The 19177-nt window shown below is 32.3% G+C and overlaps 1 protein-coding gene across 1 annotated transcript in view; it reads left to right on the top strand.

Annotated features, from left to right (window-relative positions):
- Positions 1-19177, top strand: part of LOC150084221 (coiled-coil domain-containing protein 39-like) — a 197112-nt gene that overhangs the window by 130025 nt on the left and 47910 nt on the right. Inside the window, exon 17 of the mRNA XM_090376158.1 lies at positions 3462-3534. Coding sequence (XP_090232284.1) covers positions 3462-3534 — 73 coding nt within the window. The remainder of the gene's footprint in view (positions 1-3461; positions 3535-19177) is intronic.

The raw sequence follows: 19177 nt of genomic DNA, 5'->3' as shown, positions 1-19177 counted from the left end.
AATACAGTATTCCAAGTAAGGTTTCACCATTGTTTTATAAAGAGGAATGATAACATCCTTTTCCTTACTGGTAAATGTCCTATTGATTATTTGATATAGCTCACCCACATGAGAATCAAATCAGCTCTTTCCATTTTCTGAAATAGGGAAGTTCATTGTATAGGTTTATCATGAAAAGCTTAGATGGATCAGTACTGACAGGAAGAATGAAATGGGTACCTTCCCTCTGTTGTGGCAAAAGCCTTTGACTGTACTTGAATTTAAAGATAAGAAATAAAACTTTTGGGAATTAAAAAATTTTGTTTTAAGAAAGAAAAACCTTATTTCTTAATAAAAACTATTGTTTAAAAATGCAAATTTTAGTAAACACTTCAAACATCATTTTCATTCACTGTACACTAGCAGTAAATAATATTTAAATAAATACGAAAATAAAAACTACTAATGTTAAAATTTTAGATACATTTTTTTAACTCTGCCCAAACATATTCAATTGCATTAATGTTGCAGCGAATTTCAAAACTAGACAATATCTCTATGCAACCATATTTGGAGGAGTATTTTGTCTGACCAAATCTAAATACTCAACTTTTTTTTAATGATCATTGTGGGTGTATTGTTCCTAGACAACCAGTCCATTATTTCTTGTTTTCTGTTTGATAATTCTGGAGGTTTGTTTGACTGAACAGAATAATAAAAAGGTAAAGGTAAAGTGCAGCCATTATCAACCCACTGCAGGATAGAATCCTCCTCAACAATTCATGCTGAACAGAATAATATTATTAATTATTATAGATAAGGTATAAGTTTCTTGGTCACCCATTTTCCAAAAATAAATGGGTTCATTTGGCTGTGATAATCTCACTTAATAGCATTTGCTTTATAGATGAAATAAGAATCAGGAATAAATCCTTCCCTCCTTTCTCCACACATAAAACGATTAGTTATATTTCAGCTTGTCAACATTTTCTGTATGTCAAATTACTGTTCAGGTTTTGCCGATGTAAACATTATTTGTTTTCATTTTATTTCCTTAAATACTTTGTTCTCTTAAGTATTATTATGTCATTTCTTTCCTTTAAAACTTTTCCTTTTTTGAAATTTTGTCCAACAGAATCCTATCTCAGGGAGAAATTTTCTTAAAGTTTCTCTTTGCCAATAAAATTTATTTCTGTTTTTATACTAGGAGTAATTTAGGTATAGTTTGTGCTTTTCTTTTTGTTATAAATATAAAAATCCTGAATTGTTTGCCTTGTGACTGCATTCAAATTGGTCCAGAGAATAACTTGTATAAGAGTTTTTTTTGCACCATTTCTGGGGTGATAAAAAAAAAAAAAAACTTGGAGAACATTTACATTTTGCTTTATTTTGAATCATTATAATGAATTATTTTGAAAATCTTGTTGCTACACCAGCATGCTTTGCTCGCTTGACTGGTATACTTAGCTTATCATTTAATGCTTCTTTATCAAAATGTTCAGTAACAATGAATGCAGTTTTCTTACTTTGGTTGACTATGTACAGATTTCCTCTTTTTTTTTTTTTTTTTTTTCCCCTTCTGATAATCCATTTGTATGATTTTAGAATGCTAATCACTTGTGTATAACCACTTGCATAGAATAACAACAGACATAGAATATCACTGTGATATTCTGTCTTGTGCTATAATGTACAAGATTTAAATCCTACTACACAAATGCAATATTTTTGGCATGTTACCAAGGAGACTATCTCAGACGAGTAGATTATAATGCACCCTGAGCTTTTCTAGCAGCCTGCTTACACTGCAAAGAAAGCTTCGCCTCTGCTGGTATCATAATTCCCAAATCTTTCTCATCTTGAATCACCTTTAATTCTATGTTCCTTAGTCTGTATGTCACATTTGGATTTCTTTTTTTTAAATGTAAAAATCCATATTTAGCAGGAATAAACTTGTTTCAAACCATGTATGACTGATCTCACTCATTCTGAAGCAGCACAGCCTTGTCCCAATTGTTAACCATTCTACCTATCTACCTGTCTTTAAATCAGCAACACTGATAGCTTTCACTGTTTATATCCATCAATGTCATTGAGGAAAATCAGAATCAAGTGCCCCAACACTGAACCTTTCTACACTAGTCTACTCTGAAAACATTCCCATCAATTACCACCCTGTGTTTCCTTTCACTTAGGCAGCCCTTGATCCACTTGAGGATCTTCCCAATAATCTCAGCATGTTTCAGTTTATACAGTATCCTCTCATGGGAAACCAGATCAAAAGTTTTACTAAAATCTAGATATACAATATTGAAATTGCTTTCAGCATCTAAATGTTTTGACTTAATAGTAATTAACTAGGTTTAGCAATTAATACTTTCCCTTCACAAAACTATGATGTGATTCCTTTTGGGCTTCATCCTTATCAAGGCATTTCTATATTTAACTTCTTTTAGTGGCATGATGTACAGGTAAATCAAAATGGAGAATAGTGAAAAAAAGTAATCCCTTCAATCTGTGTAGAGTGTAATGTCTTCAATTTCTTAAAGGACTACAGATTATTCTCAGATGTTTCATAGTACTTCCTGTACCACTTCTTCAGTGATTGAATTGCTGTCTTTATTACATCATCATCATCAACCCACTACTGTTTGTAAATTTAATAAGGACAGCAATTCAGTTAGAAAAAATAAACTAGGCAAAATTTATAAAATATATGGTACAAAGAATAGCTTTTAAAATTGGAGAAGAAAATCACACATGTTAGCATCTATTATCTGATTTGGATTTACGAATTATCAACCAAAATTGAGTGATTTAGATCCAGAAGTTGATGAAATTGAATCAAATGATACATAAATAATATAGAAAATATTATTGCATCAAAAAAGTAACCAAATTTTTAATGAATTTAAAAAAAAATTCAGATTTAATTTTTGACAATAAATTCACTCTGTTGTTTGACAATCCAGTCAAAATGAGAAGAAATTATGTACAAAGGTTTCATTTTTACAAAACTAAATTTCATAAGGAACTCTCTTCACAGAGCTCACACATGTTCAGAAAGAAGCTCTCTGTACAAACATACATTCCTCTTCAGTTTTTACTTTTTGAATTTTCTCATTCAAATTCAGTTCTAAGTTGGGATAACATGCAGAAGGATTAGAGAGTAATGAATCCCACAGAGCATTCCCCATCTATTTCTCTCTAACAACAGTCAAGCAATTTACCAACATCATGAAAATCACAGAAAATTTTCTATTGGTATTTGATATTAGCAACTGTGTTAATTAGTTCTATTAATCAACAATTAACATAATTATATCAGTAAAGAATTAAATATTATGAAACATTATATTGTATATGATAAAACTTGAAGTTTTAGAAATAAATGAGATATATATATATATATATATATATATATATATATAAAGTGAAATTCTTTGATTGTAGGGAATTAACATTAAGCTGTTAATATTTAGGTATACAACACTAATGAATGCTTTGGGGATGGAAGAAGCTGGAGATAATATGCATACTGACATACTAATGAAAGTAAGTATAGTTATGCTGTAAATTTTCTTACAACAGATTTTTAATAATATTTTTTTAACTGTGTACAAGTTGTGGTGGGGGGGATCTAAGAGATCCTAAGGAATTTTTTTTTTTTTTAAGGAGGAAAAAATTATTGCAAGGCATATTCAAAAACTTATTAATTTTACATAAAAAAACCATTCTTTTTTTCCATTATTTCTAATAATTGGTCCAGTTCTTTAACCTTCACTGGTCACCTTGGTTTATGAGAAATTTTTTTGCACTCAGTTAAGGGTTAATCATAGAAAGCCTTTCCTGAGCAGTAAGTTGACCTGTGATTAAGAATTGTCTAAGAACAGTAATCATGCACCAACCACAGGGAATAAATTCCTGAAATTCCTGAAAAGTTACATTTGACTAAACCACAGTTGGAAAAACTAAGCTTCCATAGTAAATAGGGAATTAGGGGAAAACTGACTGTACCAATAAAATATAAGAAAAAATGGACTAAGCTTCATTTTCAAATTTTATAATGTAAAAACAATGATAAGGTTGACAATACAATAAGAAAAAGGATAAGGACAAGGTGATGGGACAAAATATGTATACATACATACACGCACAAAACTTTGACTATCCTCCCAGGTTACATCTTAATTTGATATGACCAAACATATTAATCTTCAAAGCTTTATGAAAGCAAGTCCGAAATACATCTTGGAAAAAAATGTAAACTTTAGTTGGAAATGTGAGCATCTACAGAGAAGCAGCAACATATCCACATTACCATATATATGGTACAAATGAATGTTTCAGAGGCTGCTGTCATTTCCAAACTATGTGTCTCAGCATCTTAGTGTGCCATAAGATTAGGAAAGCTCCTTTGACTTCTCCTAGAGACTGCACCCTCCAAAAGAATTATGTTTTCAAGCTTAACTTGTTCATTACTTTTCATTCTGTAATCAGATTGTATAGAAGCATCTGCTGACACTTTGCTGGAGAGTAATCAACAATTGAAATATGATCTTGTCTGAAATTCACAAGCATTGCTGTTCTTTGAAGAAGTGTGCTTGTGGTTTCTTGTCGTTATCCTACTTCATTTATTGTGGAAGTGGTACTTTTCTTTTGGTGAGAGTGTCTCCTTTAGCAAGGAATTGTTATGCATTCATGCTGCTGAGGGTGAGTGTGACTTTCTTTTTATTTTCATAATTTTATCTTAATCTGATGCCGACCGGGCTAGCCGAGTGGGTAAAGTACCTGCCCGGCAACCCAAAGGTCGCGGGTTCGATTCCCGCCTCGGGCTTGGATCAAAGTACTGCAAAAACCTTGGGAGGTGCAATATGGCCACAGAAGGCGATGCGCCAACAACTTCCAAATCCAGTCTTAATCTGATAATTAGGATATCTTGGGGTTCAGGTAACATAATCACACCTTGCCAAGTATATAATTTTTGCATTAATCTGCTGAATCTAGTTCTGTAATATAGTTAGGGTTCTTATTTCTACAAAAGTTCCACAATCAGGAAATCTTAAAGAGTTTTAGAAGCTGCTGCTTCTTTTTTTTTTTTTTTTTTTTTAATATATATATATATATATATATACTAAATAGATACGTTATAGTGTAAAGTTAATATCTTTAAAGTTTGAAAATCCATATAGCCATAGTCCTGCCATATCTCCAGTATACATGAAAACCAAAATATAAATCATATTAAGTAAATTAATAAAATAATAAAATAATAAGCCCAAAACAGGAAAATTATTTTGCAAGGAACTTTGTCGAGGGCTAAACCCTTACAAAATAACCAACCCATGCTAGACTGAGCCATCGGTTTCTGTTATCATCTGCCTGTATACTAAAGCCAAAATAATATAATAGTGGAAATGTGGAATAATTTAGTATAACATTAACGTAAGATTTGAGACAAATGTAAGTCTAGAATGCCAAAACAACAAGTGTCGTACCGTAATACATAACAACAATTTATAAATGATACAGGCTGGATGATATTTAGCCCGACCGATCGCTACCACATTATAAGCACAACTGAGTAATTATTAAAATTTTTGCTGAACACAATTTAGCATAAAATTTTGCAGAAAATAGCTAATAAAGCTAACCGAAGGAGAACGGAAAAATGTATAGTAGAGCAATAGTACCTCACTCCCCCTCGAATTACTCTAATAGTTCGCGAGGTATGAAAAATAAGGCAAGAGGAAAGCTAAAAGCAAAAAGAAAGAAAATGTCAATTTATCGATAGTACATCGGATATTAACCGGGAGCGTAACTTCCCGACCCTAAAAGTAGGGATCCTGGTTAGGTAGTAAAGGCCTGTAAAAATATATCAATCGAATAAAAAGAAAAAGAAGAAAAAGAAAAAGGAAAAAACGGAATGGCTAATTCCTAATAAAGTTTAAGTAGGACATAAATAATGTCAGATAAAGTCAAATTGTCAGTAATGCTAAGAGAACGAAAGACGGAACCTGTCAGATAAGGTCGAATTGTCAGTAATGCTTAGAGAACAAAAGAGGGGACATGGTAAAAACCCCGTAAGGAATCTACCAAGCATACTTTACCGTAGCCCAAGGCGGGAAAAACAAAACGCCTGCAGCAACCTCACTAGACTTATATAACTACAAAGCGTCATGCGCCACCTAAGATTTGTCAAGAATTAGCCGGTGTTTTTTGGATGAACAAAAGCATAATAGCGCCCTCTATAATAGAGAAAACAAAACCAATAATACTCAGATGTAGAAGAGAAATCCTAGTATAATATAGAATTCATTCCTACTGTAAAGAACCCATATAGGTACCACTTTTCTAAGGCGTAAGCTATATATAGCGAGTTCAAAACAGCAGTCCCTAGTATGTACATGTATATACAAAGGCTAATTAGTACACCACTCGCTATATCTATACCCTATATTAAAAAACAATAATGATTACATTAAGACCACGGCAATATCCAAAATGTATATAACAGTTTAATAAACTGCCTGCCTAATATTTTCGATAATTTCCAACTGGTTTAAATTATCGTGGTACTTTTTTAGTGCTATGGATAAAGCAGTACTCATATGTTTCAAAATGAAATTATATGGGAAACCGTTATCCAATAATTTATGCTTAAGATCGATAAGCGCATATATAACATCACTTTTATTATTACAAATATATACTCTTCTGATAGTTTGTGTCACTATAATGTTTTTAAGTATACGTACAGAGATATTAGTACCCCAACGGGTTAAGTCTATAGTTTTGAAATTGAATTCTTTGCGTTTGTCAAATAGCTTGGTAGATAGTGTATTATTATTAATCTGAATATCTATGTCCAGATATGCTACTTTAAAAGGGTCACCGTTGTTAGTGACTTCTAGAACCAACTCCTGCGGGTAGTGTTTAACCGCTTCTGTAAGAAAGCTAGTATTGTTGAACACAATTAGGTCATCAATATATCTGAACATATGGATATCTTTAACAAAGTTGTTTTCAAAATGATGCAGATATAAGTTGGCGATGAGACACGAGCTACTCGCCCCCATGGCAATGCCAGCATGCTGTATGAAAATATTACTACCATTATAAATATAGCTGTTGGAAATACAAAGATTAATCAAGTTATCCCAATAATTACGTTGGCAGGGTAAAATTTGGCTATATTCTGTAAAATAATTATTTAACACCAATTTTAGACTATCATGTGGGATGCTAGTAAATAAATTTTTGAAATCATATGTATTTATATGTTTGATGCTATTCATATTGTTCTTTATAAAGGTTAAAATAGGTCTATTGTTATTAATAATTCTGGAGGAATCTATAGCCTTGAAAATCATGCTGAGCAATTCAACTAGCTTACTATGTGGGACTTTTGAGTAGCTATTTCTACAAGATGTAATAAATCTGAAACTAATAGGCGATTTGTGAAACTTGGGAATACCATACAAATACGGAAAATTAGTATTATAGTTACTAATTTTTAACCTTTTTTGTATAGCCAGTAGCTTTTTGGTAATAGTACCAAGGTTACAGTTAGATTTAGTATATGTAGCACTGCTATGTAGTTCATTGTATAATAGTGTGGCATAGAATTTTTTGCAGATGAAACTGTAATTATTAGCGGCCTTATCTATAGTTGTTATGATAAATATATCCTGTAACTCCTTTAAATGTCGTTTGATTAACTGCATATTATATCTTTTGCTATCTCTAATGGTATGATGCTTCCTATGTAAAAGCATACTAAATATATGTTGTTTAAAATCGCTATTAGTAAGAACTAGCCAATTATAGAAGGCCTCTAGTGGTAAATTAAACTTATAGGCCAATTTAAGGCAAAAATGCATAAGGTCAGAATGTATTAGTTTGGTTATAAGATTAGCATTAAGGCTAGTGTTAGGTCTGTATTTAAAACCGTAGGAAAGAACAGATCTCAATTCCTGGTGAGGAACCAGGTTAAGATTACCAGTAATTACATGCCCATGATGTAAGTCAACGAAATCATGGTATTGTGGTAAGTGGCAGTAGCAAATAGCATCCTGGTAGACATTATCTAAGTTGCAGGCTAGCTGCTTATAATTACAAGCAGTAAGCCCAAAAGGTTTATTGTAACTAAACCTAGTTACTATATTCCTATTACTGAGTGGAAAACTGCTAACATGTTTATTTAATATCTCCTTTAACGGTAAGTAGTCAAATATAATGTTACTGAATTTAATATTGATATAGATGTTATGGATAACAGGTTTATTACATAGACGATATTTAAAAATATCCCTAAGTAAGTGGTCAAGATGCTGGTTACGATGTGAATATGTCTGGTTAATTTTTTCTAAGGCTTTTAACTTGCTATGCTTGAGGCCGAATAAGATATCATGTATGAGTTTAATATTTATAACATTTTTATCCCAAGTATCCAGCATGTCGGTAAATTTTCCTAAAGTATGCTTAGTGCGCATTTGAATGCCAGTACCAGTATTGTTAAAAACTTTGTTTCTCATCTTACTACGTGGCAATTTAGGCTGGGATCTATTAGCCATATGAAAAAGTTTATAAACACAAGTATCTAAACTACCAATATTATAATTACGTCCATTAAACAAACTATTGAGACCATAAGGGTACAGGGTTTTATATTTAAGAATATTGCAGTTTTCACGTTGTAATCTAATGCTGTGTCTATGTTCAATATCTAATATAGTAATAGAAATATTATCGAAACTATGTGTTTGGAAGTGCTGCAGTTCAATGTCATTTTTATTAACAAAATTATTAATATGGGATCTGTGCCCATTAATTCTAATATGTAATTCACCTCCTGTTTGTCCAATATACTTAGCCATACACGTATTACATGTAATTAGGTAAATAGCTCCCCTAGAATGGCAGAAAACCGGATCATAGGTATTATGGGAGACATGTTTAATGTTCATGGCCGGGCAAGTTTGACATCTCATATTGTTGCATTTGTTGAATTTTAAGTATAGCTCCGATGCAAAAGTCCTCGTGTCCAAATGTAAGTTATTGTCTATAGTATCATTAACCGGGCGGTTACTTGGTAAGCCTAATACATTAGATGCAACATGGCTATTTTGGTTACTTATCGGATCACTCATAGCCATAGTAGAATCCGCGGTACAGTTTAGCCTACGCGACCGACGTAGTATCTTATGATTATTCAAAGTGTAGTAACTCATGATAGTATTATAAGGTAAAAATAACTAAAAAATGGGGGAAATACAGTTAACCATCGACTATATATCTTACCAAACTCACAGAGTATGATAACTAGCATAATAGTATCCTTATACTTTAATATAGCGAAAACAAAAATATTGATATAAAAAGATGTAGAAATTTAATGTAATTAGATAACGATAACGATAAGGAGAATCCTTGCAGACCAGTCAATACAAAGGCAAACTCCTAATTAATAAAGCATCCATAAAATTACTGAGTTTAGGTTGTAAAGATGTAAAATTATAGTTAAAGTGTAATATATAGAACACCCAATTAATGCCATCAAACGATCGAACATTACATCGGACGTTATGTATATACTAAATAGATACGTTATAGTGTAAAGTTAATATCTTTAAAGTTTGAAAATCCATATAGCCATAGTCCTGCCATATCTCCAGTATACATGAAAACCAAAATATAAATCATATTAAGTAAATTAATAAAATAATAAAATAATAAGCCCAAAACAGGAAAATTATTTTGCAAGGAACTTTGTCGAGGGCTAAACCCTTACAAAATAACCAACCCATGCTAGACTGAGCCATCGGTTTCTGTTATCATCTGCCTGTATACTAAAGCCAAAATAATATAATAGTGGAAATGTGGAATAATTTAGTATAACATTAACGTAAGATTTGAGACAAATGTAAGTCTAGAATGCCAAAACAACAAGTGTCGTACCGTAATACATAACAACAATTTATAAATGATACAGGCTGGATGATATTTAGCCCGACCGATCGCTACCACATTATAAGCACAACTGAGTAATTATTAAAATTTTTGCTGAACACAATTTAGCATAAAATTTTGCAGAAAATAGCTAATAAAGCTAACCGAAGGAGAACGGAAAAATGTATAGTAGAGCAATAGTACCTCACTCCCCCTCGAATTACTCTAATAGTTCGCGAGGTATGAAAAATAAGGCAAGAGGAAAGCTAAAAGCAAAAAGAAAGAAAAGGTCAATTTATCGATAGTACATCGGATATTAACCGGGAGCGTAACTTCCCGACCCTAAAAGTAGGGATCCTGGTTAGGTAGTAAAGGCCTGTAAAAATATATCAATCGAATAAAAAGAAAAAGAAGAAAAAGAAAAAGGAAAAAACGGAATGGCTAATTCCTAATAAAGTTTACTTTAAGTAGGACATAAATAATGTCAGATAAAGTCAAATTGTCAGTAATGCTAAGAGAACGAAAGACGGAACCTGTCAGATAAGGTCGAATTGTCAGTAATGCTTAGAGAACAAAAGAGGGGACATGGTAAAAACCCCGTAAGGAATCTACCAAGCATACTTTACCGTAGCCCAAGGCGGGAAAAACAAAACGCCTGCAGCAACCTCACTAGACTTATATAACTACAAAGCGTCATGCGCCACCTAAGATTTGTCAAGAATTAGCCGGTGTTTTTTGGATGAACAAAAGCATAATAGCGCCCTCTATAATAGAGAAAACAAAACCAATAATACTCAGATGTAGAAGAGAAATCCTAGTATAATATAGAATTCATTCCTACTGTAAAGAACCCATATAGGTACCACTTTTCTAAGGCGTAAGCTATATATAGCGAGTTCAAAACAGCAGTCCCTAGTATGTACATGTATATACAAAGGCTAATTAGTACACCACTCGCTATATCTATACCCTATATTAAAAAACAATAATGATTACATTAAGACCACGGCAATATCCAAAATGTATATAACAGTTTAATAAACTGCCTGCCTAATATTTTCGATAATTTCCAACTGGTTTAAATTATCGTGGTACTTTTTTAGTGCTATGGATAAAGCAGTACTCATATGTTTCAAAATGAAATTATATGGGAAACCGTTATCCAATAATTTATGCTTAAGATCGATAAGCGCATATATAACATCACTTTTATTATTACAAATATATACTCTTCTGATAGTTTGTGTCACTATAATGTTTTTAAGTATACGTACAGAGATATTAGTACCCCAACGGGTTAAGTCTATAGTTTTGAAATTGAATTCTTTGCGTTTGTCAAATAGCTTGGTAGATAGTGTATTATTATTAATCTGAATATCTATGTCCAGATATGCTACTTTAAAAGGGTCACCGTTGTTAGTGACTTCTAGAACCAACTCCTGCGGGTAGTGTTTAACCGCTTCTGTAAGAAAGCTAGTATTGTTGAACACAATTAGGTCATCAATATATCTGAACATATGGATATCTTTAACAAAGTTGTTTTCAAAATGATGCAGATATAAGTTGGCGATGAGACACGAGCTACTCGCCCCCATGGCAATGCCAGCATGCTGTATGAAAATATTACTACCATTATAAATATAGCTGTTGGAAATACAAAGATTAATCAAGTTATCCCAATAATTACGTTGGCAGGGTAAAATTTGGCTATATTCTGTAAAATAATTATTTAACACCAATTTTAGACTATCATGTGGGATGCTAGTAAATAAATTTTTGAAATCATATGTATTTATATGTTTGATGCTATTCATATTGTTCTTTATAAAGGTTAAAATAGGTCTATTGTTATTAATAATTCTGGAGGAATCTATAGCCTTGAAAATCATGCTGAGCAATTCAACTAGCTTACTATGTGGGACTTTTGAGTAGCTATTTCTACAAGATGTAATAAATCTGAAACTAATAGGCGATTTGTGAAACTTGGGAATACCATACAAATACGGAAAATTAGTATTATAGTTACTAATTTTTAACCTTTTTTGTATAGCCAGTAGCTTTTTGGTAATAGTACCAAGGTTACAGTTAGATTTAGTATATGTAGCACTGCTATGTAGTTCATTGTATAATAGTGTGGCATAGAATTTTTTGCAGATGAAACTGTAATTATTAGCGGCCTTATCTATAGTTGTTATGATAAATATATCCTGTAACTCCTTTAAATGTCGTTTGATTAACTGCATATTATATCTTTTGCTATCTCTAATGGTATGATGCTTCCTATGTAAAAGCATACTAAATATATGTTGTTTAAAATCGCTATTAGTAAGAACTAGCCAATTATAGAAGGCCTCTAGTGGTAAATTAAACTTATAGGCCAATTTAAGGCAAAAATGCATAAGGTCAGAATGTATTAGTTTGGTTATAAGATTAGCATTAAGGCTAGTGTTAGGTCTGTATTTAAAACCGTAGGAAAGAACAGATCTTCAAGGCTATAGATTCCTCCAGAATTATTAATAACAATAGACCTATTTTAACCTTTATAAAGAACAATATGAATAGCATCAAACATATAAATACATATGATTTCAAAAATTTATTTACTAGCATCCCACATGATAGTCTAAAATTGGTGTTAAATAATTATTTTACAGAATATAGCCAAATTTTACCCTGCCAACGTAATTATTGGGATAACTTGATTAATCTTTGTATTTCCAACAGCTATATTTATAATGGTAGTAATATTTTCATACAGCATGCTGGCATTGCCATGGGGGCGAGTAGCTCGTGTCTCATCGCCAACTTATATCTGCATCATTTTGAAAACAACTTTGTTAAAGATATCCATATGTTCAGATATATTGATGACCTAATTGTGTTCAACAATACTAGCTTTCTTACAGAAGCGGTTAAACACTACCCGCAGGAGTTGGTTCTAGAAGTCACTAACAACGGTGACCCTTTTAAAGTAGCATATCTGGACATAGATATTCAGATTAATAATAATACACTATCTACCAAGCTATTTGACAAACGCAAAGAATTCAATTTCAAAACTATAGACTTAACCCGTTGGGGTACTAATATCTCTGTACGTATACTTAAAAACATTATAGTGACACAAACTATCAGAAGAGTATATATTTGTAATAATAAAAGTGATGTTATATATGCGCTTATCGATCTTAAGCATAAATTATTGGATAACAGTTTCCCATATAATTTCATTTTGAAACATATGAGTACTGCTTTATCCATAGCACTAAAAAAGTACCACGATAATTTAAACCAGTTGGAAATTATCGAAAATATTAGGCAGGCAGTTTATTAAACTGTTATATACATTTTGGATATTGCCGTGGTCTTAATGTAATCATTATTGTTTTTTAATATAGGGTATAGATATAGCGAGTGGTGTACTAATTAGCCTTTGTATATACATGTACATACTAGGGACTGCTGTTTTGAACTCGCTATATATAGCTTACGCCTTAGAAAAGTGGTACCTATATGGGTTCTTTACAGTAGGAATGAATTCTATATTATACTAGGATTTCTCTTCTACATCTGAGTATTATTGGTTTTGTTTTCTCTATTATAGAGGGCGCTATTATGCTTTTGTTCATCCAAAAAACACCGGCTAATTCTTGACAAATCTTAGGTGGCGCATGACGCTTTGTAGTTATATAAGTCTAGTGAGGTTGCTGCAGGCGTTTTGTTTTTCCCGCCTTGGGCTACGGTAAAGTATGCTTGGTAGATTCCTTACGGGGTTTTTACCATGTCCCCTCTTTTGTTCTCTAAGCATTACTGACAATTCGACCTTATCTGACAGGTTCCGTCTTTCGTTCTCTTAGCATTACTGACAATTTGACTTTATCTGACATTATTTATGTCCTACTTAAAGTAAACTTTATTAGGAATTAGCCATTCCGTTTTTTCCTTTTTCTTTTTCTTCTTTTTCTTTTTATTCGATTGATATATTTTTACAGGCCTTTACTACCTAACCAGGATCCCTACTTTTAGGGTCGGGAAGTTACGCTCCCGGTTAATATCCGATGTACTATCGATAAATTGACCTTTTCTTTCTTTTTGCTTTTAGCTTTCCTCTTGCCTTATTTTTCATACCTCGCGAACTATTAGAGTAATTCGAGGGGGAGTGAGGTACTATTGCTCTACTATACATTTTTCCGTTCTCCTTCGGTTAGCTTTATTAGCTATTTTCTGCAAAATTTTATGCTAAATTGTGTTCAGCAAAAATTTTAATAATTACTCAGTTGTGCTTATAATGTGGTAGCGATCGGTCGGGCTAAATATCATCCAGCCTGTATCATTTATAAATTGTTGTTATGTATTACGGTACGACACTTGTTGTTTTGGCATTCTAGACTTACATTTGTCTCAAATCTTACGTTAATGTTATACTAAATTATTCCACATTTCCACTATTATATTATTTTGGCTTTAGTATACAGGCAGATGATAACAGAAACCGATGGCTCAGTCTAGCATGGGTTGGTTATTTTGTAAGGGTTTAGCCCTCGACAAAGTTCCTTGCAAAATAATTTTCCTGTTTTGGGCTTATTATTTTATTATTTTATTAATTTACTTAATATGATTTATATTTTGGTTTTCATGTATACTGGAGATATGGCAGGACTATGGCTATATGGATTTTCAAACTTTAAAGATATTAACTTTACACTATAACGTATCTATTTAGTATATACATAACGTCCGATGTAATGTTCGATCGTTTGATGGCATTAATTGGGTGTTCTATATATTACACTTTAACTATAATTTTACATCTTTACAACCTAAACTCAGTAATTTTATGGATGCTTTATTAATTAGGAGTTTGCCTTTGTATTGACTGGTCTGCAAGGATTCTCCTTATCGTTATCGTTATCTAATTACATTAAATTTCTACATCTTTTTATATCAATATTTTTGTTTTCGCTATATTAAAGTATAAGGATACTATTATGCTAGTTATCATACTCTGTGAGTTTGGTAAGATATATAGTCGATGGTTAACTGTATTTCCCCCATTTTTTAGTTATTTTTACCTTATAATACTATCATGAGTTACTACACTTTGAATAATCATAAGATACTACGTCGGTCGCGTAGGCTAAACTGTACCGCGGATTCTACTAAGGCTATGAGTGATCCGATAAGTAACCAAAATAGCCATGTTGCATCTAAAGTATTAGGCTTACCAAGTAACCGCCCGGTTAATGATACTATAGACAATAACTTACATTTGGACACGAGGACTTTTGCATCGGAGCTATACTTAAAATTCAACAAATGCAACAATATGAGATGTCAAACTTGCCCGGCCATGAACATTAAACATGTCTCCCATAATACCTATGATCCGGTTTTCTGCCATTCTAGGGGAGCTATTTACCTAATTACATGTAATACGTGTATGGCTAAGTATATTGGACAAACAGGAGGTGAATTACATATTAGAATTAATGGGCACAGATCCCATATTAATAATTTTGTTAATAAAAATGACATTGAACTGCAGCACTTCCAAACACATAGTTTCGATAATATTTCTATTACTATATTAGATATTGAACATAGACACAGCATTAGATTACAACGTGAAAACTGCAATATTCTTAAATATAAAACCCTGTACCCTTATGGTCTCAATAGTTTGTTTAATGGACGTAATTATAATATTGGTAGTTTAGATACTTGTGTTTATAAACTTTTTCATATGGCTAATAGATCCCAGCCTAAATTGCCACGTAGTAAGATGAGAAACAAAGTTTTTAACAATACTGGTACTGGCATTCAAATGCGCACTAAGCATACTTTAGGAAAATTTACCGACATGCTGGATACTTGGGATAAAAATGTTATAAATATTAAACTCATACATGATATCTTATTCGGCCTCAAGCATAGCAAGTTAAAAGCCTTAGAAAAAATTAACCAGACATATTCACATCGTAACCAGCATCTTGACCACTTACTTAGGGATATTTTTAAATATCGTCTATGTAATAAACCTGTTATCCATAACATCTATATCAATATTAAATTCAGTAACATTATATTTGACTACTTACCGTTAAAGGAGATATTAAATAAACATGTTAGCAGTTTTCCACTCAGTAATAGGAATATAGTAACTAGGTTTAGTTACAATAAACCTTTTGGGCTTACTGCTTGTAATTATAAGCAGCTAGCCTGCAACTTAGATAATGTCTACCAGGATGCTATTTGCTACTGCCACTTACCACAATACCATGATTTCGTTGACTTACATCATGGGCATGTAATTACTGGTAATCTTAACCTGGTTCCTCACCAGGAATTGAGATCTGTTCTTTCCTACGGTTTTAAATACAGACCTAACACTAGCCTTAATGCTAATCTTATAACCAAACTAATACATTCTGACCTTATGCATTTTTGCCTTAAATTGGCCTATAAGTTTAATTTACCACTAGAGGCCTTCTATAATTGGCTAGTTCTTACTAATAGCGATTTTAAACAACATATATTTAGTATGCTTTTACATAGGAAGCATCATACCATTAGAGATAGCAAAAGATATAATATGCAGTTAATCAAACGACATTTAAAGGAGTTACAGGATATATTTATCATAACAACTATAGATAAGGCCGCTAATAATTACAGTTTCATCTGCAAAAAATTCTATGCCACACTATTATACAATGAACTACATAGCAGTGCTACATATACTAAATCTAACTGTAACCTTGGTACTATTACCAAAAAGCTACTGGCTATACAAAAAAGGTTAAAAATTAGTAACTATAATACTAATTTTCCGTATTTGTATGGTATTCCCAAGTTTCACAAATCGCCTATTAGTTTCAGATTTATTACATCTTGTAGAAATAGCTACTCAAAAGTCCCACATAGTAAGCTAGTTGAATTGCTCAGCATGATTTTCAAGGCTATAGATTCCTCCAGAATTATTAATAACAATAGACCTATTTTAACCTTTATAAAGAACAATATGAATAGCATCAAACATATAAATACATATGATTTCAAAAATTTATTTACTAGCATCCCACATGATAGTCTAAAATTGGTGTTAAATAATTATTTTACAGAATATAGCCAAATTTTACCCTGCCAACGTAATTATTGGGATAACTTGATTAATCTTTGTATTTCCAACAGCTATATTTATAATGGTAGTAATATTTTCATACAGCATGCTGGCATTGCCATGGGGGCGAGTAGCTCGTGTCTCATCGCCAACTTATATCTGCATCATTTTGAAAACAACTTTGTTAAAGATATCCATATGTTCAGATATATTGATGACCTAATTGTGTTCAACAATACTAGCTTTCTTACAGAAGCGGTTAAACACTACCCGCAGGAGTTGGTTCTAGAAGTCACTAACAACGGTGACCCTTTTAAAGTAGCATATCTGGACATAGATATTCAGATTAATAATAATACACTATCTACCAAGCTATTTGACAAACGCAAAGAATTCAATTTCAAAACTATAGACTTAACCCGTTGGGGTACTAATATCTCTGTACGTATACTTAAAAACATTATAGTGACACAAACTATCAGAAGAGTATATATTTGTAATAATAAAAGTGATGTTATATATGCGCTTATCGATCTTAAGCATAAATTATTGGATAACGGTTTCCCATATAATTTCATTTTGAAACATATGAGTACTGCTTTATCCATAGCACTAAAAAAGTACCACGATAATTTAAACCAGTTGGAAATTATCGAAAATATTAGGCAGGCAGTTTATTAAACTGTTATATACATTTTGGATATTGCCGTGGTCTTAATGTAATCATTATTGTTTTTTAATATAGGGTATAGATATAGCGAGTGGTGTACTAATTAGCCTTTGTATATACATGTACATACTAGGGACTGCTGTTTTGAACTCGCTATATATAGCTTACGCCTTAGAAAAGTGGTACCTATATGGGTTCTTTACAGTAGGAATGAATTCTATATTATACTAGGATTTCTCTTCTACATCTGAGTATTATTGGTTTTGTTTTCTCTATTATAGAGGGCGCTATTATGCTTTTGTTCATCCAAAAAACACCGGCTAATTCTTGACAAATCTTAGGTGGCGCATGACGCTTTGTAGTTATATAAGTCTAGTGAGGTTGCTGCAGGCGTTTTGTTTTTCCCGCCTTGGGCTACGGTAAAGTATGCTTGGTAGATTCCTTACGGGGTTTTTACCATGTCCCCTCTTTTGTTCTCTAAGCATTACTGACAATTCGACCTTATCTGACAGGTTCCGTCTTTCGTTCTCTTAGCATTACTGACAATTTGACTTTATCTGACATTATTTATGTCCTACTTAAAGTAAACTTTATTAGGAATTAGCCATTCCGTTTTTTCCTTTTTCTTTTTCTTCTTTTTCTTTTTATTCGATTGATATATTTTTACAGGCCTTTACTACCTAACCAGGATCCCTACTTTTAGGGTCGGGAAGTTACGCTCCCGGTTAATATCCGATGTACTATCGATAAATTGACCTTTTCTTTCTTTTTGCTTTTAGCTTTCCTCTTGCCTTATTTTTCATACCTCGCGAACTATTAGAGTAATTCGAGGGGGAGTGAGGTACTATTGCTCTACTATACATTTTTCCGTTCTCCTTCGGTTAGCTTTATTAGCTATTTTCTGCAAAATTTTATGCTAAATTGTGTTCAGCAAAAATTTTAATAATTACTCAGTTGTGCTTATAATGTGGTAGCGATCGGTCGGGCTAAATATCATCCAGCCTGTATCATTTATAAATTGTTGTTATGTATTACGGTACGACACTTGTTGTTTTGGCATTCTAGACTTACATTTGTCTCAAATCTTACGTTAATGTTATACTAAATTATTCCACATTTCCACTATTATATTATTTTGGCTTTAGTATACAGGCAGATGATAACAGAAACCGATGGCTCAGTCTAGCATGGGTTGGTTATTTTGTAAGGGTTTAGCCCTCGACAAAGTTCCTTGCAAAATAATTTTCCTGTTTTGGGCTTATTATTTTATTATTTTATTAATTTACTTAATATGATTTATATTTTGGTTTTCATGTATACTGGAGATATGGCAGGACTATGGCTATATGGATTTTCAAACTTTAAAGATATTAACTTTACACTATAACGTATCTATTTAGTATATACATAACGTCCGATGTAATGTTCGATCGTTTGATGGCATTAATTGGGTGTTC

The sequence above is a fragment of the Mastigoproctus giganteus genome, chromosome 6, assembly GCF_048544385.1.
Source record: "Mastigoproctus giganteus isolate SK-2022 chromosome 6, ASM4854438v1, whole genome shotgun sequence".
Taxonomy (NCBI): domain Eukaryota; kingdom Metazoa; phylum Arthropoda; class Arachnida; order Uropygi; family Thelyphonidae; genus Mastigoproctus; species Mastigoproctus giganteus.
This window is presented reverse-complemented; position numbering and strand designations above follow the sequence as displayed.